Raw genomic sequence first — 23,924 nt, forward strand, 5'->3', positions numbered from 1 at the left:
GCATTTCGACTGGTAATTTCACATTTTAAAAATCCATCATTAATAAATGTTCACAAATATATGCATTGATATCTGATTTAAATAAAACAAACTTAGTAACTTCACTATAGGAATAAAATCACAAGTAGAATTTGTTTCTGGTTGGCCAAGTTTACCCTGAAAACATTTGAACAATAATATTTTGAATACAGTTTTTCACAATTGCTGAAACACTAAACCCCATTCTCTGAATCAAATGTACAGTGAACTAAACCAATTTGTCAAATCAAACACTTTTTTGGCAAAACTCTAAACACATTCTCATTCATTAAACACATTTTGCACTGTGATGCACTTGTGCTGCAAAATGGTAAACACAGGGGGCAAACAGTAAACACAACAACACAGTTGTCATCTGTAATAAACATGACTCAAAATTTTTCACACTTTTTTCTAAGGGTGGTTTGGAACAATGGTAGCTTTCAATGAGCAATTCAGTGAGATATATATATATATATATATATATATATATATATATATATATATTATATATATATATTATATATACATTTTTTTGTGTTGTGTCGGATGATTGTCATATATTTGTGTTGTGTCGGATGATTGTCATATATTGATTTGCTGTATTTATGATCCGAATGCATTGTTAGATTTTGCCAGAAGAGTCAGAGGTTTTGGAAATTAAGTTTGCATATTTGTGTTTACAGTTTTGAGAACATGGTTGACTGTTTCAAGAAATGTGTTTCAGCAATCGTGAGAAAACTGTAATAAGATGGCTACCCGCAATGTTTGGGGCTATCTCGTTGTTATGATCAGTGACCTATGCACTTTTGTAAAGCTCTCTTTTGGAAGTCGTTTGGATAAAAACGTCTGCTAAATGCATAAATGTAAATGTGATGTATATGTAAGATATTTAGTGCAACACTTCCCTCTGCTGTTCGCCTAATGTATATTTATTAGTTTAGTGTTCCAGTAGGTATGATTCTCTTGGATGTTAATTTTACATATCAGAATCAGAACCATAATTAGTTATATAATTAAGACTGTCCTTACACAAACACATATGAAACACATCCACATTCACATGTGAAATGTTCACACGGATTCATACTACTGAAAACGTACATATGAAATGCTTTCAAAGACACACGGGAAACACATTCCCACACACATGTGTATAAGTGAAGAAAAAAAAAATGTTTAGAAAAAAGGTTAGAAGAAAAAGGTTTGCATCATTGATGTAGCTACTTGAAGAGGTGCTCAAGGCTTCTTGTTCTCCTCTCCTCCTCTTGTGGAAAAAAAAAAGTTTTAAAAGGTTGAAAAACTCATCAAAAAAAATGTTTTGGAAAAGAAAGTTTTGAAGGATTGGGAGAAAAAAATGCTTATGAACTGCAGTTGTCTGCATACCAACCATCTCTGTAGGTCACCTCTACCTGAGGTTGTGATTTTGTCTTCTTAGTGCTGGTCTGTAAGCCTATGTGGAACTTCTCAGGGACATGGCTTCTAAAAAGGGCCATACAATAACATTTGTTTTCACACACATGAAACATCCTAGTGATTTCCCTTTCCACACTGTATTTTCTGCGTTTGTAAATATTGTAATTGCTATGGAGAACTACATCCATTTAGGTAACACCCAAACGTGGTAATCCCTAAATGTTTTAGGGAAAAAGTTAACAAAAAGTAGTTCGTCACAAAGAGAAAGAGAGAGAAGGGAGTTCCTTTTAACTACAGCCACTCCCTTTTCCATGAAACTGGAGTGACCAAATGGAATCCCACATGTGCCGATGAACTGATGTTTCCATAACATAACGTGGTGCAAATCAAACAGCAAAAGAGTTTCCATGGTAGCACTGAACTAATGAAAAAAAATACAGTTTGCTATGGATACATCCATTTTATTATCGTCTCCAAAATATAATAACAAATGGAAAAAAAGTATTCAATATATTAATATATTTATTCAAAAGTAACCATACAATGTTATTGCAAATACTGTAATGGCATTTCTAGATGACAAATCAATCAAAGCTAGTTCTATTGTTTACTTGAATGAAAATTACTTTAATCATTCTAATAAATGATTTCTCCCAAAAAAATTATGTAGCCAAATCTTCATTTCAGTCACACACCCTCATGGTGTGTAATTAACGAAATATGTCAATCCTCATAATTAATATGTCTCTGCTGTACTGGAATCTTGATGGATATTGCAATGACAAGAAAGTGTCTTCAGTATGTACAATACTGTATAAAATAGCCTACCTGAAGCATGTTGCATTACACGGCAAATACAAAATTATAGAGAATAGTACAGTAGTCTTTAGTTTGTAAATATCTAAAAATGATAATACTGCTTTTGAGAGTAAAACAATCTCAAGTCCTATCTTATGCAGTTGGATGTCTGTTGCTAATGAATCAGTCAAGATTAAGAGTCTTTAAAGATGCCATAAAGCAAAATCCATGATTTGCTTCTCAGTACATTATATATTGTACTTGTGAAATGAGTTGCTGAAAGCATGTTCAAAGCTCTAAAACTGAAATGTGGACTTAGACCGTAGTAGTTTCTCACCCGTTTTTTAGCTCAGGTTTCGTTTAGGCGGGGCAAAACCCAACCTGTCTACAGCCACGTATCTACGTCAGATCATATACAGTTTATATAAGCTGAATTCTGTTACTCAGCTGGTATGATGAAAAGACAAGTAATTAACACAAAACACTCAGAGACTGCAGGTAAGTCTGTTCTAATATCTGCTATTGATTTAGCTAGTTGTTGCTGTTGTTGCTAAATTCAATAAATTAAAGGGGACGGAGCTTCAGCTCCTTCAGGCGACACGCCCCCCCCAGGTCACAAGCAGAGAAGACTGCTGATTTTCTCACAATTTCAAAGCCTAATATAACCTCCTTGTCAGTTATTTTTTCATTTGAATTTGGGATGGGTAGTTACCAACAGATTCTTCTGTGGTGTGATGAACACATTTTCAGTTCTTCTTTACGGCATCTTTAATGCAGTCTACAGGAAAGGTGTCAACCCATCTCTGAGTGCGGTCCCGGCACTGCTCCCAGCTGAAGAGAGGCTGGTACTGGAAGTGACGCCGGGCCTTGTCTGAGCGCACAGTGAAGGACGTGCTTGCAACTGCCAACGTGTAACGGTTAAGCAGTGGCGTGTAGCTGTGCACAGGTTTCAGGACCCAGCGTAGCAGATCATTAAAGTATGCCACAAACCACAACAGCAGCAGGGGAATACGGATCTGGCGGAAGTTGAATGCTGACAAGAACTGCATGTTGAAATCCTCGTAGCTCTTGTACGGCGAGTCGTCGTAGCAGAAATACACTTCTCCGGCAAGTTTGCGAGGGTGCTCTCGCAGGGCACGAGCAGCCAAAACATGCATCCAGGCCACATTTCCTAAAAGGAAACACCATCAATCATAGGTTAAAATGTACCTACATCAACATCCTAAACTGTAAGGACTCTTGATCCAAATGTGACACCAGACTGAAAGAGGTTGCCTGGGCTCACCTGCATAGACACGTCCGTGTTCTGTGTTTTGGGGAACCCCTCGAATCACCAACCCCCCTGTTCGTACACTCATCATATAGAAGTCCTTCATCAGCTGGTGCTGCTCTCCATAGATGCCTGTGGGCCGCAGGGAACATGTGTATAAACATGCCCCTCCTTTAAGCTAAGAAGGAAGAGGAGGAGAAAATGGGTTTGAAGAAAAAAACCTCTGAATGCCAAACATGTTTTTGTGTATGCAATTTTGTCATCTGTCTTGTGACTAAACAGCTGAACGCATGTCTTATCAACACAAATATATCCAGGAGGCAACTAACTACACATCGTAACATGAGATATGTTGTGTACTATGATCATATAGAATGCTTCTTTCATGGACCACTCCTCTATGTGTTTCTGTTTCATAAGCCCACTGAGTGAGTACACATTTAGTCATTTAGCAGACGCTCTTATCCAGGGCGACTTAGTCAATAAAGTACTCAGTATAACAATGTGAATTCGGATAAATGGCTGACTTGTGTATTGAGTATGTTGTGTATCTTGCCGATAAGCAAGGCACACAAGTATCACCAGTACCTTTGTGCCATTTGCCTCAATAACCAGTTTTTCAGCCTTAGACTTGCTCCTGGGGTATGGCATCTCATGACACACATTATAGACCGTATCTTCATCGCCTCTGTAGAACAGAGAGGGAAAGATAGAGAGAGGGAAGGAGAGAAAAAAGAGAAGGATAAAGTGAAATGTAACAAATGTATGCAGCAACTCTGGAACAGCAAATCACATTGAATACAGATGAACCAGACTACATGCAGAACACGAGCAGGTCGATGATTTGATTTCAGTAAAATATTTTGAATATTTTGGCAAATCCAATCCTAGTATATCCAATTCCATTCCTTCTAAAACTAACAGCGTGAAAGAATGTAGCTGCAAAACCAACTGTACCTCCATAAAAACAGTTTTTGGCATATGTCAAGGAAACTCCAAATCAAAACAGCTCTCAACATGCCATAGTTTAAGTCAAGTTTAGGTCAGACAGGCCCTCAATCCAAATAATTATGTCATTAAGTTATTTGCAGCTTCCTTCACCACTTTTTAACTAACACAGAGATTTGTGGTAAAACGACTTAATCTTCAATCATCAGCATTTAGATGAGAAAGACTCAAATATTCAGGAGATGTTTGTGCAATCATGCACAGCACTGACTTGTTCCCTTTATACAAACAGCAGTTAGTACGGTAATGGACATTCGAATCCCAGTCAGTATGAACACGTAGAACACACGAGAACACATTACATGAGTCAGGCACGCAAAAGATACAGTGGAGATTAGGACAGATGTTTTTTGTAGTTCCTCTCACAAGAGTTAAGGGTAAAGGACGGGAGGGGAACAACTAAAACCATGTGTCCAAATATCCACTGCATGTGTACCTCAAACTCTGTCAACAATGCAGGGAATGCTGCACATCTCATACATATTTGTGGTCTAACGAAGAGAGAAAGAGACCAAGAAGATCAGACGGCAGAAAAACAAAAGAACAGAGAAGCTGAAGATGTAGCAGAGATTTATGTCTGGCCGAGGATTATTAAAACGGATTATTAAAACTTTTAGTAAATCATTTTACCTGACAAAGGGGTCCCCTTTGACGTTAGGGCCGACCACTTCCATACTGCTAGTGTAGACGAGATGCTGAATGCTATTCTCTATACAAGCATTGATGACGTTCTCAGTTCCTGTTAAATCAAGATGGAAAAAGCAAATAGGGAGATGCAAAATGTTACAAATTTAACAGAAAAGCCTTTATGTGGATGATATTAATTAACAAGAGTTACAGTAGAGGAAGGAAGGCAAAGTGCAAACAGAGATACGGTTCAGAGGGAGTATAATATGATGCAAACTAAACATCTGGGACTGTCTATAATCATGAGATGAATTAATACCCTTTCTGCATAGTTAGCATTCACCCTGCATGCCATTTTTCATATTTATCTTTAGATGGACAAAGTCAAATGCAAATTTACACAAAACAGAAAAAATTATTAACACAGGAGGACTGCTGGTATCAGATTCCACACAGATACGTTTTGCCAATGAGATCATTTTTACACAACAGATGTCTCACCAATGCAAGTCTTAACATTTCTGTCTTGCTTGCATCACCCTGCCTAAGACATTTACATTTAGTCATTTAGCAGACGTGCTTATCCAGAGCGACTTACAGTGAGTACAGGGACATTCTCCCCCAGAGGAAAGTAGGGTGCAGTGCCATTCCCAAGGACACATCATTTTGCATGGCCGGGAATCAAACCGGCAACCTTCTGATTACTAGCCCGATTCCCTAACCGCTCAGCCATCTGACCCCTAAGACCCTCCCACCGATGTTTGATTCATGAAAACAACAGCAATCACTCTACAGACGGCTTAGTAAAACAGTTCTTGAAGTTGTTTTATTTGAGTGTGTAGGATATAAACCTGTCATTTGTCACATAGGCACTAAATCCTAGTTATGAAATGTCCGAGGTTACACAAGACTCTCCACATATGAACACACAATGGAAACAAGTTCTTAATACTTTTGAGACTAAACCACATTCACTGAACAACAAAGCTTTTATGTATGTGTCCTCCAACTGGTAAATCAGACAACCAGCCTACATTCTACATTCCAGGAAATGTTTTGGGAAACAAATGACAGGATTGAGTTGGCATCCACGAGTTACACCCTAACTTAAAAAACAAGGACATCCAATTCCTGGGAAAAGTCATGCGTTTTCAGGAACAGTGCTTTGTCCAATTTGAAACTTACGGGCTGAATATTGTTTCAGTGGTCATGCATTTCCCGCAGAATCGTCAATCACTAAGAATTTCCTCCCCTTCTTTTTCCTGCCCCCCCCCCCCCCCCCCCCCTCTTCCGTCCCTGCTTCCATACCTTTGACATTGACGGCCTCAATGACAGACTCTGGAACTCTGTGCCATACGTCCACCAGGCTGGCAGTGTGGATGACCACCGTTGCTCCTTGCGACACCTCCACAACGCTGGAGTAATCTGTGATGTCCCCCTGGACCACCACCACCTTAACCCGCTCTGAAGACAGACCAGGGAGGGGGGAAACGGAGATAGACTTTACTGAGCCCCATCATGCTTGATAGTGTACTATACATAAAGCAACTTAGTATGCTGTTTTATAGGCTGTGGCCTTCAGAGTTATCAAATTATCCAGGGAGTCAGAGTGCACAAACTGCTCTGAGATAACCACAAACATTATGTGGACCTTGGAACCTGTCAAGGACACTGGCTGGATCATTTGGCTCTGCATTGGCTCACAGTGCCTTAGATGAAAATAACACATTCCATAACCGAGGGTCTGTAATTACCCGGTCTGTAATTACTTGTGTAATGACATGTATTACACGAATTCAGGCTTTTCTAGTTGTCTACTTAAATGCAACTACTGGGGTTGAATGAAAAACACGTAGGCCTAGTGATGAAGGAAGATAAAGTATTATCAATCTGGAGATCGGGAAGTTTACAAGGTGGACACGTTTGGGCACTGGGTCTCCTCCTTCTGAGATCTGTTCAGTCTGATCAATGGATACCATCAACTCTTATTCAATTAAAAGCACACAAGGACACTAACTAGTACCTCCTGACTAGTTCTACTGATTAGTGATTAACAAGTGGGCCTACAAAGGAAATTCAATTTATTCCGCACTAGTTAGTAGACCCAAAAAGCCCACAATCTTGAGATTCCATTTGAAGTGAAGGAATATTTGGACCATATTTCCATATGGTCCACTTATGGCTTACAACCCAAGAGCTATATCAAAAAACTATCTGTGTTTGAATGCCCAAATATTAAACAGCCTGTTGCTACGTATAACCAAAGGCACACAGGTTACATGATATGGTATTTGTATTTCCTGATTAAAATCTTATGGATCTGCACAAAACCATCTGTAACAGATGTGAGAGGTGTGTGGAAAGTTGGATATTGTCTGGTCTTCGGCCATGACCTCATGCTGCGTTAGGATGCATCTTCTTGACCCACAGTAAGCTACTTTTTGGGGGGGTAAGTAGGTTACTTCCCTTCAGTGACGTTCACATTGTCACGGATTCTCGGAATGTTACAGAATGTCACATTATGTCACATTTCACGTTCGAAAACCAGCATCGTATCTGTAGCTGATAGACAACCCTATTTGTGTTCATTCCATTATTACAACTTTCTTACCAGTAATTATAAGAATGTTACAATTTATGGATCAAATAAGATCTTTTAAACTTTGTACGACTATATAAATGAATATTGTACCCATATCATCAAATGGATCTCCTACAATATGGAGGACAGACGGAGCTAGCTCTAGCGTTATACCAACTGAGAGCGTCTGTCGCGGGGTCCCTCACCCTACAGTGATAGCCTATGGATTTTTTCAAGATAATACACTTTAAATAAAGATAAACAACAGTAGGCTAACTTTCCAAGACACTTCTTGTAGCTATCTAGCTACGTCACTAACAAGTAATTTAGTCTGGCCGATAGACTAGACTACCCGGCTGTAATTTTGCCCCGGAAATTACCAGGTTATATGTGGTGCAGGAATCAACAAACAAATTACGCTTACCTGTGCTCTGATCTTGTAAACTTAAATCGATGTGTTTGTCGAACAACCTGATCTCCGTTATTGTATCCTCCTTCTCAAGTAGGACTTGTAACAGATGTCGACCAAGAAAACCGCAACCTCCAGTAACTAAATATATGATATCCTTCTGCTCAGACATCGTGATTATGTAAGGTATGGTGTTGTTAGAATATTACTTTTTTATCTTTGCTGAAGGTAGGAAGTTCTCTAGAAGAAAAGGGACGGTTGGATGCTAGCGGACTACTGTTCAGGCAGCTGTTCTGGTATTTAAAGACTATCTAGAAACTCCCCCTCACTTGTGATTGGATGCGTGCGTAGCCTTAGAAACATAACACTCAGGTTTTGTTACAGGATAGCCATTAAATAATAATAAATAAAAACATTAGTTTAGGTATAAATTCATAAATTGCCTTGGTTGTGTAGTCTAGCCCTACTTGTCTTGTAGACTAGAATACTGTGCATTGCCCTGAACTGTATCAGAATACAGTATTACAAGACCTAACGACGGTCACCTTTATCCCTTTTCCACCAACTATTCTGGGTTGACGTGATGTCGTGGCTGTGTTGATGTAACTTTCGCAAGTTACACCAGCTCCGAACTAGCTGCCGGTTCACGTTGGTGGAAAAGGGGTAACTTGAGGCTTAACTGGAACCCTTGTTTTCTATCGAAATGCAAAGAAAAACATATTACGTTGCTCTGATTGGTTGTAGTTCTATCCAATTGAGCGTAGATGCATTTGTTTTACGAGTTCGGTTGAAACACGCCCCATAGTCACAGCCCAACTGAGTTTTCAGACTCATATTCTGACTAGAATTATGAGTAAGACAACGTCAAGCTACACTGGCTCCGAACCAGCACCCAAAATGCGTTGGTAGAAAAGGTTGATCCATAGAGTTAATGGGTTGATCTCAGGTCGAAAACGACAAACCCGGATTACCCGGAAGTACACCTTTATGGCAAGCACGGGCCTTCACCCTTTCCAGTCCACTAGTTTGGCAATTTTGGAACGTATGCAAGTCGCTGTCGTTAGTGTGTGACCTGTGACCTCAAGAGGAATTCGGAGGTGTACAAAACGACATATGTATATATGGCTATGTACAAAACTGCCGAAGGATCTCAGCCGACTACACAATAAAAAGCCTGACCTTATTTAAAAAATATTTTAATGCACCATTAATAAAGGGTCCAACGCATTAATACAAGAGAAATATTGCAAATAATATTAAAATAATAAATCATCAAATGAAGGAAAAACAATAATAAAAAAAATTACTGAAGGGAAAGTATGTACAGTTTTCCTCCTCTTGGGGAAAAGGAAATGAACAACTTATTTACAGATTGGAACCAGTGTGTTTCTACGAGAAACAAACACTACTACAATATATACATTAATTTCTTTGAACTTTTTTCTTTCCGTATTCCTGCCTTATAGTTAAGAGGGTTGGTTTGTACTGAAAGGCATGAGTTGCAAGAATAATTATCTTACAGATTCCTGTTGCGTCGGGAACAGAACACAACGTGACAAATACAAAATCAAAGATAAACCTTGGGATGTCCGAACGCTGGAGACCAAGAACAAGACACAGAGAAAAATGGCCACACTAACCGATCCATTGTTGATCCAGACGCCTGGCTACCAGTCACGCACACAGACACACACACAGACACTAAGGAATCCACCAGTAAGGGAAACAGTTAAGCTTATGAAGTTCATCATATAAAGTAGTTGATTGGATGGGCTGAGCTCAACATCACAAATTCCCGTGTTCCTTGTTGATTTGTCTTTAAATACAATGGCCGATACGTTTCTGAAATACTTTGGGGGAGGGGGGGGGGGGGGGTGAAAGGTAGACTAAAATGAGACTAAAAATACAAACTACTTATTGAACCTGATCTATACAAATAAATAAGCCTTAAAACCATGCAGGATATACAGTGACAAACTGGGTTAACTCACATGTATTGAATTCAGTGGTACAGGGGGAGGCATGTTTCCAAAGTTGTAGGATTTCCCATAAAAAAAGTAGAAGGATAATCAAATGAACAGCCATTTTATAGAAAATGTCCTGACCATGTCTTTCCAATGAAGCACAAACATAATTTGCTGGTTGACCCAAGAACACAAGTGTACAGAGCACATTCATACCATGGGGTTAAAAAAATAAACATGCACACTTTTTGTGACAAGGGGGAGGTGAACTTGAGCTACCTTGGTCCTATAAAAACAGCAAGTCTTTGCTGACCTATCGGATAAAACAAGGCTCATTACAGAACATCAAGAGGGGAGGGAGAACGTAAAATAACTGCGTGAGCTCTGAACACTAACACCTGGTGCTCATGGTAGGACGTGACACCAAATAATGTGCCCAGATGTAGCATGGTCTGAAAAACAAACGCTCAAAGGTCTTTGGTCTTTCATCCAATCAGAAGCTGGCGAGAGGGGGAGTCACATGACGGAGGATGCAGTAAGGGGTTGGTGAATCACAAAGCCACTGATGACGCCGAGCACACTTTACTGTAAGATACTTACAGCTAACACAACTAAATAACAAGAACAACAATTATAATAATATATAATACTATAAAATGAAAAAGGTTAAACGATATTCATTTTTGGAAATCTTGCATAACTGAAGTCCCGAATGGATCAGAGTGTGTTAACTAAAACTGCGCTTTGAACGGGCGCCTTAAAAACCCTGAATCTGTTTGTTTTACTGTGCGTCTGTGTGCGGATCTGTTTGGGCAGCTGGTTGACACCGGCAAAGTCGACACTATGCTATTGTTGGTAGGCTGCATTCTCTTCTGGGAAAGGCGGTTGGCATGGAAAAAAAGAAAAGGTGTCTTGATTGAGTTACTCTAACCCTACATCCTACAACAAATAAAAGCTCTCCAAGCTGTCAAAGGCCTCACACAACGGACCCATCGAACTGCCAGTATATTGAATGTGTGAGAACAGTGCAAATGAGTTTGTGTCCGTTTTCCTGGATAAAGACAGCCGGCAGGAGGACGTGGTGGTGGTGATGAGTTGTCTTGATTGATGTTTGGAAACCTTGGGTGGGGTGGAGGGCTGAGTGGAAATGCTGCCATCCTATTGGTGCAAGAGTGCAAGTGATGAATGCTATCGCTTTTAGTTGAGGGTCCCACGGCAGTTCTCAGTTCCACACAAACAGGGGATCTTGTTCTCCTCCAAGGGGAATTTGTAGTCGTAAGTAATTTCTTCGTTGACGCCAATGGCCTGCTTAGAGTAGATCACAATCTTCTTCTGGGACTCGATGGTGATCACCTTCGCGTAGCAATTAGGCTGGGAGAGGAGCGGTGACGAAAATTAAGTGATCAAGCTAAACCTTAAATTACACCATACAGCACACCTTTATACAAACTGACACGTAGTGTCAGTCCCAATGTATATAATACATTTAATTCAACTGAAACCATTGCTTTGTGTGCATTTGCTAATGTGTCTGTGGGCTGTTAGTAGTGACTTACAGTGCAGCAGTGGTTTATGAAGCGCGCCAGGTTGCCGCATTTCGTTGCGTCGATGATGGTGTCATGATCCACTCTGAACAGGTAGCTGCTTCCGATGCCCTGCTGGGCGTAGCGCTTCTCTCGATTGTCTGCCACCATCTGGCAAAGAGAGGAGGGTTTGAGGCACATGGGGGGTATGAGGCAAGAGGGGGGTTTGAGGCAAGAGGGGGTATGAGGCAAGAGGGGGTATGAGGCAAGAGGGGGGTATGAGGCAAGAGGGGGTATGAGGCAAGAGGGGGTATGAGGCAAGAGGGGGTATGAGGCATAAGCATCTATGCCAATTTGCAAGCCAAACAGGCAGACTTCTGATGAATGTTAAGGTTCATCTCCAGTAACCATAGCAGCAGTAAATCCCACACCCTGACCCGTACCTGTCTGATGTTCTGTCCCACATACTCGATCACCATCTCATCAGCAGCAATGGGCTCCATGGCAAACAGGCCCCACTCATGAATCCGACTGCGCCCAAAGCGAAGCTTCTTCTTACGGAACTGTGAAGGAAAAGGAAGTCAGTCCACTGTGACCTCACCGATGCCACTGAACGTAAATATCTGTCTGCCGACAATAATTAGGGAGAAGGGGACAGGTTGGACCTTAACCGGCAGTTAAAGAATACAGAGTTAGTGATAACAACAGTTGGCAGGGGGGGCTGGGTTTCACCTTGAGCTGGTTGAGTTTCAGCAGGTCGGAGTCCATCACCGCGGGCGTGCCGATGACTGTGAGTAGACGGCGCTGCTCAGAGCGCCTCTCAGAGAGCAGCCGGTTAGTACCCTGAGAGAACAGGAGGGAGCAGTGACTCACCTGAACACACTCACTATCTTACGTCCTTGGAACTAAATAAGGCACAAGCGCTCTTTGTCCTATTAGAGCAAAAGCAACGTTAATCTGGGATGACTAACAACTTGGTATGAGTAAACACAACCCCAAAACAACATGAACTTCAGTGGACGGTACAACGGGTGAGTGACGACTAACAGGCGCATTTCCTGTACGCACTCATGGCTGTTCTATGTTTGGAAGGGATGTGACATGTTTTAGCTAAACAAATCCCATTTCCCTTTTAAGGTGGTAAATTCAGTTTTAGGAATAATCCTGTCACGCTTTTCCGATGACCTACGGTAAACTACAACCGCAAAAAGCAGACACCCAAAGAGAACAAAGGCAGTGAGAACAGAGGCAGAGACAACAGAGGCAGAGAGAACAGAGGCAGAGGAAACAGAGGCAGTGAGAACAGAGGCAGTGAGAAATCGAGCCAGAGAGAACGGAGGCAGTGAGAAGAGAGGCAGTGAGAAGAGAGGCAGTGGGGTGGTGGTGCGTACAGAGCTGTCCATGTTCTCCTGGGCCTCCAGGATGGCCTGCTCTGGCAGGTCCAGATCCAGGTACACGTCCTTCTCCTTGCGGCTGATGGCGTAGTAGCCCTCGCTCCTGGCACAGCCCGTCACGTGCTCCCGCAGCTGACCGTCGGGGTTCTTCTTCTTACGGCGAGGGTTCGGGAGGTTGGTAAGTGCAGGGCGAAGGTCAAGGCCAACAACTCAGGGCACAGTCATACTGCGTCGAAACGGGTATCACATCATTAAGGCTACTGATTCTTAGCCTAAGCCTATATTGCTGACATGAAAACAGTGTGATACCTACCCACGACATGCACCACTTCCCTCCCCACCACCACCACCACCACAACCACAAGCACCCAACCTGACAGATGTTCACAAACAGAGATAGTATTAAAGGATATCAGTGTGGTGGACCCAGTGGGTGTCGTTGAGCCAGTCCGTGCTGTGGTCGTCCTGCAGCAGCTTCTCATAGGTGGTCTTAAGCAGACTGAGATCCTCCACGTCCAGGCCCGAGTTCCAGATGTCGTACAGGATGGTCATCTGCTCAAACTCGCTACGCTGGTCGAAGGTGATGAGAGGGGTTTGGGGAGCCGGGATGGGTTTGGGCCAGCGCTGGGACGACGTCAAGCCGGCTTCCTGGAGGAAGAGACGCTCGCTCTTCCTCAGGTCGTCAAAGTCCTCGTCCTCCTCGTCCGTGCTGGACAGCTCGCCTGGCTCCAGCTCCTCCACGTCCACCTCCAGGTCAGACTCCTGAGCAACACCCAAACACAGCCACTGACAGGAGAACACAGGCACAAGGCTCACACGGGACGAGAAGAGCGTCTGCTAAATGACTACATGTGATGCGACATTAGAGATCTTAAAGAGGTCTAAGAAAGGAAAACTAGCGTTGATTTGGCCGATGCTAGTCGGACAAATCAATGTTTTTTTTTTCCCATTTCAATTGGGTGACAGTAAACTTTTGACGGGTTATCAAACTGGTTGTTTGTAACCCTGCTCCACACGGGCCAGCCTCAAAACAACACCCACCTCTGGTTTCCTCTTTCTCGGTTTCTTGCCCTGCTGTTCCTTCTGCTTTTTCGCGGGTTGCAGCTCAACATTTTCTTTATCTTTCCTCTTCCGCTTCTTGTTCTTCGTCTTGTCGAGTTCGAGCTCCCGAGCAGCCACGCCCTTCTTCTTGTGCGTCGAGGTCAGAGCCGAGGCCTTGGCTGCGTCTCCGGCCTCGCACAGCAGACCCATCCCAGACAGCAGCTCTGCAGCCTCTCCCCTGGGGGCCAGGGCCTCTCCGATGACTTCCTCTGGAGCCTCCAGCACCCCGGAGATGGCGGGGTGGTTGAGGTCTGCAGGTAGCAGCACAGACGACGACTTCCTGGGGGCTGGGGCCAGGTGGGCGGGGCCTCTGGAGTAGTTGTGCTCGTGCAGGACGGTGAGGCCTTCTGGGTCCATTCCCAGGGAGAAGGGCTCGGGGGACAACAGCAACATGTCCTCCTCCATCTTCTGCTCCTCAGCCTCGTCTGACGTTTCCGTCTCCTCCGAGTCGCCGGCCTCGGGGTCCAGCTTCAGGGCCACGTCGGCCAAGACGGCCAGGTCTGCCGTGGGGGCGGAGGCCAGCTGCAGCAGGCTGGAGGCCCCCAGCTGCTCCCTGAGTCTCAGCCTCTGCTCCCGCTCCTCCTCCTCATCCTCATCCTCCTCGTTGAGGGTGTGAGGGTAGGAGGAAGGGGGAGCCGACAGGCTGACCGTCCGAGGGCGGCCTCGGGGTCTCTTCTGGACGGGGGGTGGGGGAGGGGGCTCCTCGAAGGCCATCCTGACCATGGAGGCGTGGTCCAGGGGGAGGTTCTGTACAGTGCGACACACCAGAACAGGAGGGGCAGAGGGCTTGGCCGCGTCCTTGCCCGCCCCCCGTCTGGAGGGGGACTTGGGGCTCTTTTTGGAGTCGTCGTAGCGTACAGAGAGGGACGGGGACACGGTGAGAACAGAGGCAGGGGAGGACGGGGAGAGGGCGTTGCCTTCGCCCGGTTTGGAGGCGAAGGGGAGAAGGCGGATGGACTTGGAGGACTGAGCCGGAGGAGAGGCAGTGAGGATGGAGTCTGGAGGCAGGGCCTTGACGGGGGAGAGGAGGGGAGACTGAGCTGGCACGGAGGGCGATGGGGAGAGGGGGGCTGTGGGCGTTTTGGAGTCGCCGTCCTCAGTGGAGAAAGACACTGTCTTCCTGCGTTTCTTGAGTGGGGGCACGAGAACAATGGGGGAGGAAGGGCGTGGTCCTGGAGGGGATGGAGGGCGAATGCTGGGTGCTTTTGCTATTCCAGTCTTGTCCAAATTGTCCCCTGTGAGAAGAGAAGAAAGTCGTATTGAGTATAAACTCTCAATGACGACATTTTGATTCCTAACAGAGATTCTGACTGACCTGCTTTGACTTGTGTGCTGAGGGGATCCTTGAGAACACCACTTGAGGGTGGTAAACGGATGCGGCCCTTTTCTCTACAGAGAACAATACAAATGGCTGGAGTGAATATTCGTTTTCCCGTTTGCTCATTATTGTCAAGTTGTGTTCATGAAAAGGAAGAAGAAAATACCTGTAATGCTCTTTCTCTGCGTCCAGGGCCGTGCTGTCCATTGTGGACTCATCCATGGTGTCCAAACCCTCGCTTTCCCCGGCCAACTCTCCATCCTCTTCCTCGTCGGATGAAGAGGAGGAGGAAGAGGAGGAGGAGGAGGAAGAGGAACTCCCAGAGGAGGAAGAGAGGCTCTCATCGTCGCTGTCTGCACTCAGAGCCTCGTCTGTCAGAAGCGACAGTGAGATGAAGTAAGAGGCAACATGAGGACACGATGGAGACAGAAGTAAATATTATTGTGGATGATGGCAAACTGGTTGGGCTGGTTCCAAACGTACGGATGACATGCGTACCTTCAGTTTCCTTTCCACTCTCATCGTCCTAAAATAAGAAACGGAAGGATATAGTGAACACGTCAGTGCACAAGTTAGATATTTTTAAACCAACTTGGTTTGAATACTTTCCAAGATAAAAAAAACAAAACAAGAGAAGTTGAACCTTTAAAAAATATAAAAAGAAGAACTGGTAATACGCAACTTCTTTGTCTAGACCGTGGGAGGCATTTTTATATTTCCCCAGCAACCGCAGGTATCTGTTGTTTTCTAACCAATAGTACAGTGAACGTATGAAAATGGCTCATTTAAAACGATACTAATTATGGCCTAGACTGTTACCAATGAATTGTAAGCAAGAAATATGTTGTCAGAAAAGTTTATATTATATACATTTTTGATTAAAAGATTTAAGTGAAACAATGACAAGAAAAGTGTCACACACAACTGTGTGAAAATTCCAATCTTGAGTCATTGTTTGTTTCACAGTCACTTGGTTTCAGATTTCAAAATGAATTTGTGATTGTGTTTATAAGCAAACCAACTTGTCTTTGGCGTCACAAAATGTTGCGCAACCCATGTTAACTGGTAAGTACAATCCTGAAGTGCAGGAACACAGTGAAATGCTGCCATCTACCCGACACCAAGGAGAAACACAACAACACCCATGGAGACAGGAAACACACAGAAACACTTGGTCCTTCTCACACACACACACACACACACACCTTCTCGGAGGAGGAGCCGTCTGAGGTCTCTTCTCCTTCACTGTCCAGGTCCCAGGGCTTTCTGCTCCTGTGCTTCTTCCTCCTCCTCCTGCGGTCTCTCTCAGTCCTGCTCCCTTCTCCCTCTGCCCTTCTGCCGTCTGCGCCTGAACCCAGAGGGAAGACGCCGGAACGTCAGCGTTAAACACTGATAGAGAGGCAGACAGCACTGATAAAATACCGTTGCCGTGGCTTTCAATGAATAGGAAATGTTGGCAAACCTTCGTCATCATCCTCCGGCGGGGTGGAAGGCCTCTTCATCTTCATCTCTCCTCCATCTCCCAGCTCCTGAGGCTCTTTCCTCTTCACCTACAGAACAAAAACACACAAAAACACAACATTTGACAACTCCCCGAAGAAATACGATGTGGGACAGAATGGGCTCCAAGCTGCCGGTGTTCAGAGTGTCCGAACCTTGAAGGAGGGCAGGCGTAGCGCCCCCCGTAGGGAGAAGCCCTCCATGCCTCCACTCTTGGCCCAGTCCACCAGAGACAGCAGAGGCTCGCGGGGCTTGCTGGCCTTGTCCTTCTCCTCCTTCTTCTCATCGTCCCGCAGAGCCGACACCCCCCTGACCATCGTCTGGAAGGGCTGGAGGACCAAGACACAGGAGACGAGTTCACCAGAGAGTTTAGGGAGGTTTGTCAGACGGCTTTTCAGAAGGAAAATAAATAAGTTTCAAAAGCGCTTGATTAGACCATGGCACCATGACACACGACCTCCTTCCTTACCTTAGCCTTGGTCTCCTTGCGTTCCCACCACTCGTCGAAGGTGGCAAAGGCGATGTTCTCCACCATCTTTCGGTTCAGGTCCCTCTGCATGATGTTCTTCATCTCCTGGATGAGAGTGGCCAGCACCAGCTGAACAGTAGCCTCGTGGGGGCTCTCTGCCAGCAGGGGCATCTGGTCACCCGCCTCCCCGTAGGGTGCATCTCCCTCCCCGGGCGGCATTGTCCCGTAGCCGGGCGGGGGCATGTAGGAGGGGTACGGGTAGTGGTGAGCCCAGGATGTGGGCGGAGGGGGGATGCCGTGGTGGGGAGGGGGTGGGATCTGGGAGCCGTGGGGGTCTGGGTAGGTGTAGGGCATGTGAGGGGGCATGTAGCGGTGATCCTGGTCGTAGTGGCCGGCAGCCCCGCCTCCTTCTTGGTCCATGTACGGGTGGTGCGGGTGTGGGGGAGGGGGCATGGCGTGGAGGTGGTAGGAGGAGGAGTAGTCTGTCGGGAGAGCCTCGCCGGGGGCGGCAGGGGTGCCGTTGGCGGAGGACATGCGGTGCAGTCGGCTGAGCATCTGGGTCTGCATCTGGAAGGACATGGGGGTTCCACCGCTGTACTGGTTCATCAGCTCCACGGAGCTGGCGTAGTCGTACATGTGCGGGGGCATGGGAGGGGGGTACTCCGAGTGCAGCTCCATGTGAGCAAGAGGTGGGGGGATGCCCGGGGGCGGCGGGGGCTGGAGGGAGAACCCAGGGGGAGGAGGGAGGTAGGAGGGGATGGGCGGAGGGGGCATGGAGGTGCCAAAGTGCTGCGTGGTGTCGGAGATGGGCGGCGGGGAGGATGAGGGGTCGGCCGTTTTGGAGGGCAGGGCACCCTGGGACGAGGACGGCGAGGAGGCGGACGAGGGAGTGGGGAGGTGGGTGCTCACAGCTGGGTTGGGGTTCTCGTCCTCCTCGTCGGAAATCTCCATGTCTTCTCCTGAGGAGTGAGGAGACGTCTGCACAGAGAAAGAGACAGAGAGAGACAGAGATAGACAGACAGACAAAGAGAGAGATAGACAGACAGAGACAGACAGACAGACAGACAGACAGACACAGAGCGAGAGAGAGAGTGAGAGAGAGACAGACAGAGAGAGGGAGAGAGAGAGAGGTGTACAGGTGAGGACCTTACCTGTTCAAGCCTGTCTAGTCAAACAGGTATCTATACATATCAGCGGATGCCTGGACAGTAAGTAACATCTATAATACAATAATAATAAAATAATGATAGTATGTATATATGTTAGTATATATGTTAACACCGGTGGAGTCTGACATCTTACCTGTCCGTTGTGGGGAGGTGTGCGTGCCCCCTGCCTGGTGCGTGGGTCAGCTGACAGCGGCTGTGGAGACTGGTCCTGCAGCTGGCCAGGCCCAGGCAGGCTGTTCTGGGCCAGGGGGTCTTCTGAGACAGGGACGTGAGGGGAGTAGGTTGAGGAGGAGGAGGGTGTGGCTGGGGCCACTACAGGAGGACTCTTCCTCCCATCGGCACCTGCTCCGTGTTTCCTTCCCCTGCGACCTTCTCGCTCTCCTCTCCTCCGCTGGCCTCCCTCCGAGTCTCCCTGCCTCCGGCGCCTGTCCTTATCTCCGTCCACCTCTCTCTCGCCGCTCTTCTTCTCCCCCACCGCCACGGCCGCCGCCTCTCCCTTCCCTTTCCTTCGCTCTCCTCCCTCTCTCGCCGCGGCTTTCTCTTTCTGCCGCTCCTCCTTCCTGTCCTCCTCCTCGTCCTCGTCCGACGCCAGGAAGGAGAACTTGGCCTTCTGCTCTTTCAGGAGCATCTCGATACGCGAGTCGAGGCTGCTGCTGTGGTAGACAAACGGCAGGCTCTCGTTGGTAGTGTCTGGCTCTGGGGAGGAGGAGTCCCGCTGCGCAGGGGGCGGAGACAGGGAAGCGGAGGAGGCCGGAAGATGGTGAGGGAGGGAGGTGGACGAGGGAGAGGTTGAGGAGGAGGCGACGGAGGAATGGGGAGGAGAGGACGGAGGAGGGGTCTGAGGAGGTGGGGGCGGGGTGCTGGGCCGGCGTTTGGGCTTGGTCCACTGCTCCTCCCTAACTGGGCTCTCTTGGCCAAAGTCCAGGGCACCGAGTGTCTCGGCTACAGCCGCTGCGATGACGGAGGCTGGGGGGAGTGGTGGGGGTGGGGGAGGAGGGGGAGGCGGCAGAGGAGTGTGGTGTAGTGTCTGATAGTCTTTGTCGGCACCCACCCCCGGCCCGGAGGCCCTCTCCCCTGAGCTGGCCCCCCCCAGGCGGGAGGAGACGGGCGGGTCGTGAGAAGGCGGAGGGGCGAGGTCTTTGGCTGAGGAGTGGGCGGGGTACGAGGAGGGAGGAGGGGACATGCTGTTTGAGGAGGATCGGTGGGAGTTGGAATTGAACCTGGGATCCGAGTTGCCAGAGTAGTCGCTGTCTCTGTCGCGCTCCCTGTCCCTGTCGTGACTGCTTCTCCGCCGCCCCCCGCTGCTGCCGCTGCCGCTGTGATGATTGTGAGAGTGGTGGTGGTTGCGGTGTCTCTGGTGGCTGTGGTCGCTGGAGCGGGAGCCCAGGCTGTCCCGCCTGTAGCCTCTTTCCTCCCTGCGCTCTGAGTGGTGGTGGGAGTGGTGGGAATGATACGAGGACTTGGACGAGGCGTTGGCCTCCTGCGTGTGGCCGTGGTAAGACGACCTCCTGGAACTGATCCCGCCCGCGCCGTAGCGCCCAGAGTCTCGTTCCCGGTCCCGGTCCCTCTCACGCTCCCTGTCTGACAGGGACGGCTGCTCGTACTGCGGCCCAGAGGGCGGCGGTGGCATCGCGAGATGGTGAGTCAAGTGTCCGACCCCCCCAGCGTTGGGGTGTGTGGAGTAACCCGGGGGCTCGTTGGGACGGAAGGGGGCGTACGTGGACCGACCTTTGTGATACCCTGAGGGATCTTGAGGATCGTCTGGGTAACGAGACACCTTGTATCCCCCAACTGAGGAGGACACTGCAGAGGAGGAACATGAGGAAGAGGGTAACATGTCCTGGGAAGGATAGCCAGCATTATAGCCATGCCTAGGAGAAAAAGCAAAACGATATGTTCAAAAAATCTGAGCAGTTACAATGCATATTAATATATATATATATATATATATATATATATATATATATATATATAATATATGTGGCCTGTATATGCCTTATATACAGGCCATAGACATCTGCAGGCTGTCAGACACCCAATCACAGACCTGGACACGGCGTAGCCTGAGTCTTGTGAGAAAGACGTCCCCGAGCGTGGCGTGTAGGGTGTTCCTCCACCTTGGGAAGACACCGAGGAACCAGGGGTGTAGGGTCCGCCCATGGAGGAAGGGGGCGTGTCCAGGCGCTGCTCGCTGAAGCCGGTGTCGACGGAGCAGGGGGTGACACTGCCAGGGGTGAGAGCGGGAGCACCTGTCACGGCGGGAAGATCTGACGAGAGCCTCCGTCTGATATCTGACGACTGCAGAGAGACATAAGGAAGAACAAGACACTCAGTTAAGAGAAGAAGAAGAAGAAAAAATAAATAAAAAGGAGGACGATGACACGTGATTATATGCGAGCACTTTTGGAGGGGTTTTACCGTGTCAGGCTGGGGGGGGGCCGCGGGCTGGAGTCTCTCTGTCAGAGCCTTTCCTCCAAGAGGCACAGTCTGCGGTGTGTAGGATCCGCTCACTATGAGGTCGTAATATTTTGTCCTCTGCTGGCCTGAAGAACACACATTCACAACCACTGTGTCAGTTGTCAAGAAGACAAACAGCAGAGCCAACAGGTACAGGGGCTGGTCAGCTTAAAATCTCTCCTCAAAACACTTATTAAATTTATTATTTAAGGGAACATTATTGACAATGTACATTTATGCATTTAGCAGACGCTTTTATCCAAAGTAAATGTAACACTATACATGCATTTCAATACCTTGAATGTCTAGCTGAGCATGTACTATGTTGCCCATGACAGAAGTGTTGTGTAGGTGCTTCACTGTGTCTTTTGCGCCTCTGGTGTTGGTGAAAAGCACTCGGGCCAGACCCAGGTGCTTCCGAGTCTTGGGATGAAACAGTATCTCCATCTCCTCCACCTCTCCAAATTTGGAGCACATCTCTGCGAGGAAGGGCTCCTTGATGTTGTCATTGAGACGGGCAAAGGTCACCTCCTTAAGGGGGATAGGACCCACGTAGAACTCATCCAACTGATGGAAATCAAGAACAACGAGTGAGATGGAAGAAACACTAAATGCAGATTGGGAATTCGGCCATCCCTCTTTGGTGCAAACCATGCTGGTAAAAGTGTTTTATATCATCGTTGAGGATAGGAGGGTTTATCACCTTCAACTTAGGTACTGGAAGGGACAGCTCTGTGTGTCTGGACCAGATCCTTCGAGGTCTTGGGTCACGTAGATCTCCCACTGGGGGAAATCCAGAGTCCTGTGAAAACACAGGTTACTGTTACTGACATGTCACACTGACACCACAGTAGATACTCGTGATTCAAATGATATAATAACAATAAAAGGTCAACACTCACCGGCACACTGAAATGCACTCCATCATATCTGTATATTTTCTGAGCAACCCTTCGGATCGCAGGGTCCTGGACAAGCTTATAGCTTTTCCATTGCAAACTGAGAGCTCGTTGTGTTTCCGGTCCGTTGTCTGGATCCATGCTATCACTACGAGTATGCAGAGTGAGAAATACGATTGTGAGTTAAAACCATTGGGCTCACCACGAAAGTGATTTTTGTGAAAAAAGCAACCGAAACATGAGAACAGTGTGATAAGCTCTCTACTCATACAGTGACACATCTCAGCCTGTCCTAAGACGTCACCACGTCTCGCTGTTAGCTGACAGTTGATTAGCCATGTTACCATTAGAATCAGACCGTTCAAAACGGTATCTCTGCACTACAAACTTGCCCACTCAATTATACACCATTTTTAATGCGAAAACGGATGGTAGCGGACATGTCAGCAAAAGTAAACAAACAATAGTTCGTTTGCGATCAAACTAACACCGGAGTGGTTTGCATTTTTGACTAACTACCACCAGACTGTAGCTCAGTTAACACAGTTAACACAGCTCACATTTATGTCGACGTTGACTAACTAGCCAATGTTACTTTAGATGTAGAGACGTAGGTAATGTATCTGCCGTTAAAGCCTGGTGTTTACATCGACAGCCTTGGCAACAACAGCTGATGCTAGACAGAGCTAGCATACCATTTAGGTCCTGGTAATGCATGCCGCTTAGCAGTCATGTTGTTTAGCTAGCTAGCAAGTAGCTCACTAGCTGGCAAGCTAGCTAGCTATCTGTTTAACCTCAACTAGCCGGCAAGCAAATTTAATAACATTGCTATAATTTGGTAAACAAGCATTATGTACTTTACTGCTCTGATCGATACTGCGACTTTGACTTGCAATGCTTTCTTCCAACTCGTCCATCTGAACCCGCCTCTTTCTTACCAATTGCCCGCTGCATCCGAAACTACCAACCCGCCGCTCAAGTGTAGCTAGGCCTAGGACGGACGGGAAAAACAGTCCCGACATAAAAGGAATCTCCGTTTATTTTTGTGAGGACAATAACTATATTAAAACAGCGTCGCTACCTTTCGGAAATCAACCACTTCCGTTACGACCCCCTAAAATTCACAGAATTCTTTGTTTACATCTGAAATCAAAATAATGTATATCGAGCGGCCATCGCGTAACCAACCTGAAAGCCTCGCCTGTTCTCCATCAGTCTTGGCGAATAAAGAAAGTCATTAAGGGTCAGCACTTTCTTCACAATCCGACTATGGTCGCGAAACTGAACACACCACTGTTGAATACAAAACATAATACAAAATATAGGGTTCATTTTATTGGAATGATTAGAAGTGAGCAAATGTATTCTTTGAGGTTTCGTGACCTAATATGTCGTGTGTGCACCTGCTTTCCTATGTGACGTTGCTATAAATGCAGCGAATCTGCTGACACAGAATGTAAATAGGTAGAGCTAGCTAGGCTAACTGTCACAAAGTCGCAGTAAATGTTCTATTTAAGAGTGAATTGTTCTTGATTTGGGATTCTTTTGAGGAATATTTAGGTTTAGCTTAATCGGTTTTGCCACCTTTTTGAGTTCCATATTATAATCGTACACTTCTGCTACATTATAGCTAGCTTACTAGTTATCTATTTCGTCGACATATATATATATATATGTCGATATATTACCCAGTCTTTATGCTCAACGAAAGGAGTGTGAACCTTTGGTCATTTTATTTTTATTTTATTTGAGTCATTTATTTTAGGTAGATTGCTTTACGAAGCAGTTACCAGTCAGTTGTGTTCGTGCACGTGCTTATTATTACCACTAGTCGGCAGCATGCCACAGCTTCACGGGTTAACAAAGTGGTCTTTGAATACACGATTTCACCTCATCTACGAGGAAAGAGAAAAATCATGTTTCTGCTATGCAATTCCGCGAAGGAAATACGCGGTTGTATCTGTAAAAAAAATAAAGATTGATTCGTGTAAAAGGTCAGTGTC

General features: G+C 46.4%; 2 protein-coding genes across 5 annotated transcripts; both read right to left on the reverse strand.

Annotated features, from left to right (window-relative positions):
- Positions 1-1,938: 1,938 nt before the first annotated feature.
- hsd3b7 (hydroxy-delta-5-steroid dehydrogenase, 3 beta- and steroid delta-isomerase) lies at positions 1,939-8,837 on the reverse strand. Its single transcript, XM_084676763.1, has 6 exons — positions 8,143-8,837; positions 6,446-6,601; positions 5,141-5,249; positions 4,091-4,190; positions 3,518-3,680; positions 1,939-3,403 (listed from the first exon to the last, which is right to left on the reverse strand). The coding sequence occupies exons 1-6, from the start codon at positions 8,297-8,299 to the stop codon at positions 2,979-2,981; spliced, it is 1,110 nt and encodes a 369-aa protein (XP_084532889.1). The 5' UTR covers positions 8,300-8,837; the 3' UTR covers positions 1,939-2,978.
- A 470-nt stretch (positions 8,838-9,307) lies between these two features.
- setd1a (SET domain containing 1A, histone lysine methyltransferase) lies at positions 9,308-23,251 on the reverse strand. 4 transcript variants are annotated; one of them, XM_084676762.1, is made up of 21 exons: positions 23,110-23,251; positions 21,925-22,069; positions 21,726-21,824; positions 21,319-21,589; positions 20,984-21,108; positions 20,613-20,863; positions 18,699-20,436; positions 17,397-18,374; positions 17,083-17,256; positions 16,890-16,977; positions 16,633-16,775; positions 15,926-15,953; positions 15,594-15,798; positions 15,425-15,498; positions 14,050-15,344; positions 13,422-13,770; positions 13,006-13,190; positions 12,347-12,457; positions 12,058-12,177; positions 11,648-11,785; positions 9,308-11,462 (listed from the first exon to the last, which is right to left on the reverse strand). In XM_084676762.1, exons 2-21 carry the CDS (start codon positions 22,060-22,062, stop codon positions 11,289-11,291), a joined length of 6,684 nt encoding a protein of 2,227 aa, XP_084532888.1. In that variant the 5' UTR covers positions 22,063-22,069; positions 23,110-23,251; the 3' UTR covers positions 9,308-11,288. The 4 variants fall into 4 exon arrangements, with proteins under 4 accessions (XP_084532888.1, XP_084532884.1, XP_084532886.1 ...); XM_084676758.1 differs by having other exon boundaries at positions 13,422-13,842; XM_084676760.1 differs by having other exon boundaries at positions 15,911-15,953.
- Between the last annotated feature and the right edge of the window lie 673 nt (positions 23,252-23,924).

This window comes from Hypomesus nipponensis, chromosome 17 (assembly GCF_054491055.1).
Source record: "Hypomesus nipponensis isolate SF chromosome 17, ASM5449105v1, whole genome shotgun sequence".
Classification (NCBI taxonomy): Eukaryota; Metazoa; Chordata; class Actinopteri; order Osmeriformes; family Osmeridae; genus Hypomesus; species Hypomesus nipponensis.

Coding starts and splice junctions, on each gene's coding strand:
- setd1a (XM_084676758.1), bottom strand. CDS start 22,062: ATGGATCCAGACAACGGACCGGAAACACAACGAGCTCTCAGTTTGCAA. Junction 16,978..17,082: donor TACGCCTGCCCTCCTTCAAG/GTTCGGACACTC, acceptor TTTGTTCTGTAG/GTGAAGAGGAAAGAGCCTCA. Junction 13,843..14,049: donor CGAGAAAGAGGAAACCAGAG/GTGGGTGTTGTT, acceptor GTCATTTAGCAG/ACGCTCTTCTCGTCCCGTGT.
- hsd3b7 (XM_084676763.1), bottom strand. CDS start 8,299: ATGTCTGAGCAGAAGGATATCATATATTTAGTTACTGGAGGTTGCGGT. Junction 4,191..5,140: donor AAAGGGGACCCCTTTGTCAG/GTAAAATGATTT, acceptor TCTGTTCTACAG/AGGCGATGAAGATACGGTCT. Junction 3,404..3,517: donor ACACGGACGTGTCTATGCAG/GTGAGCCCAGGC, acceptor GTTTCCTTTTAG/GAAATGTGGCCTGGATGCAT.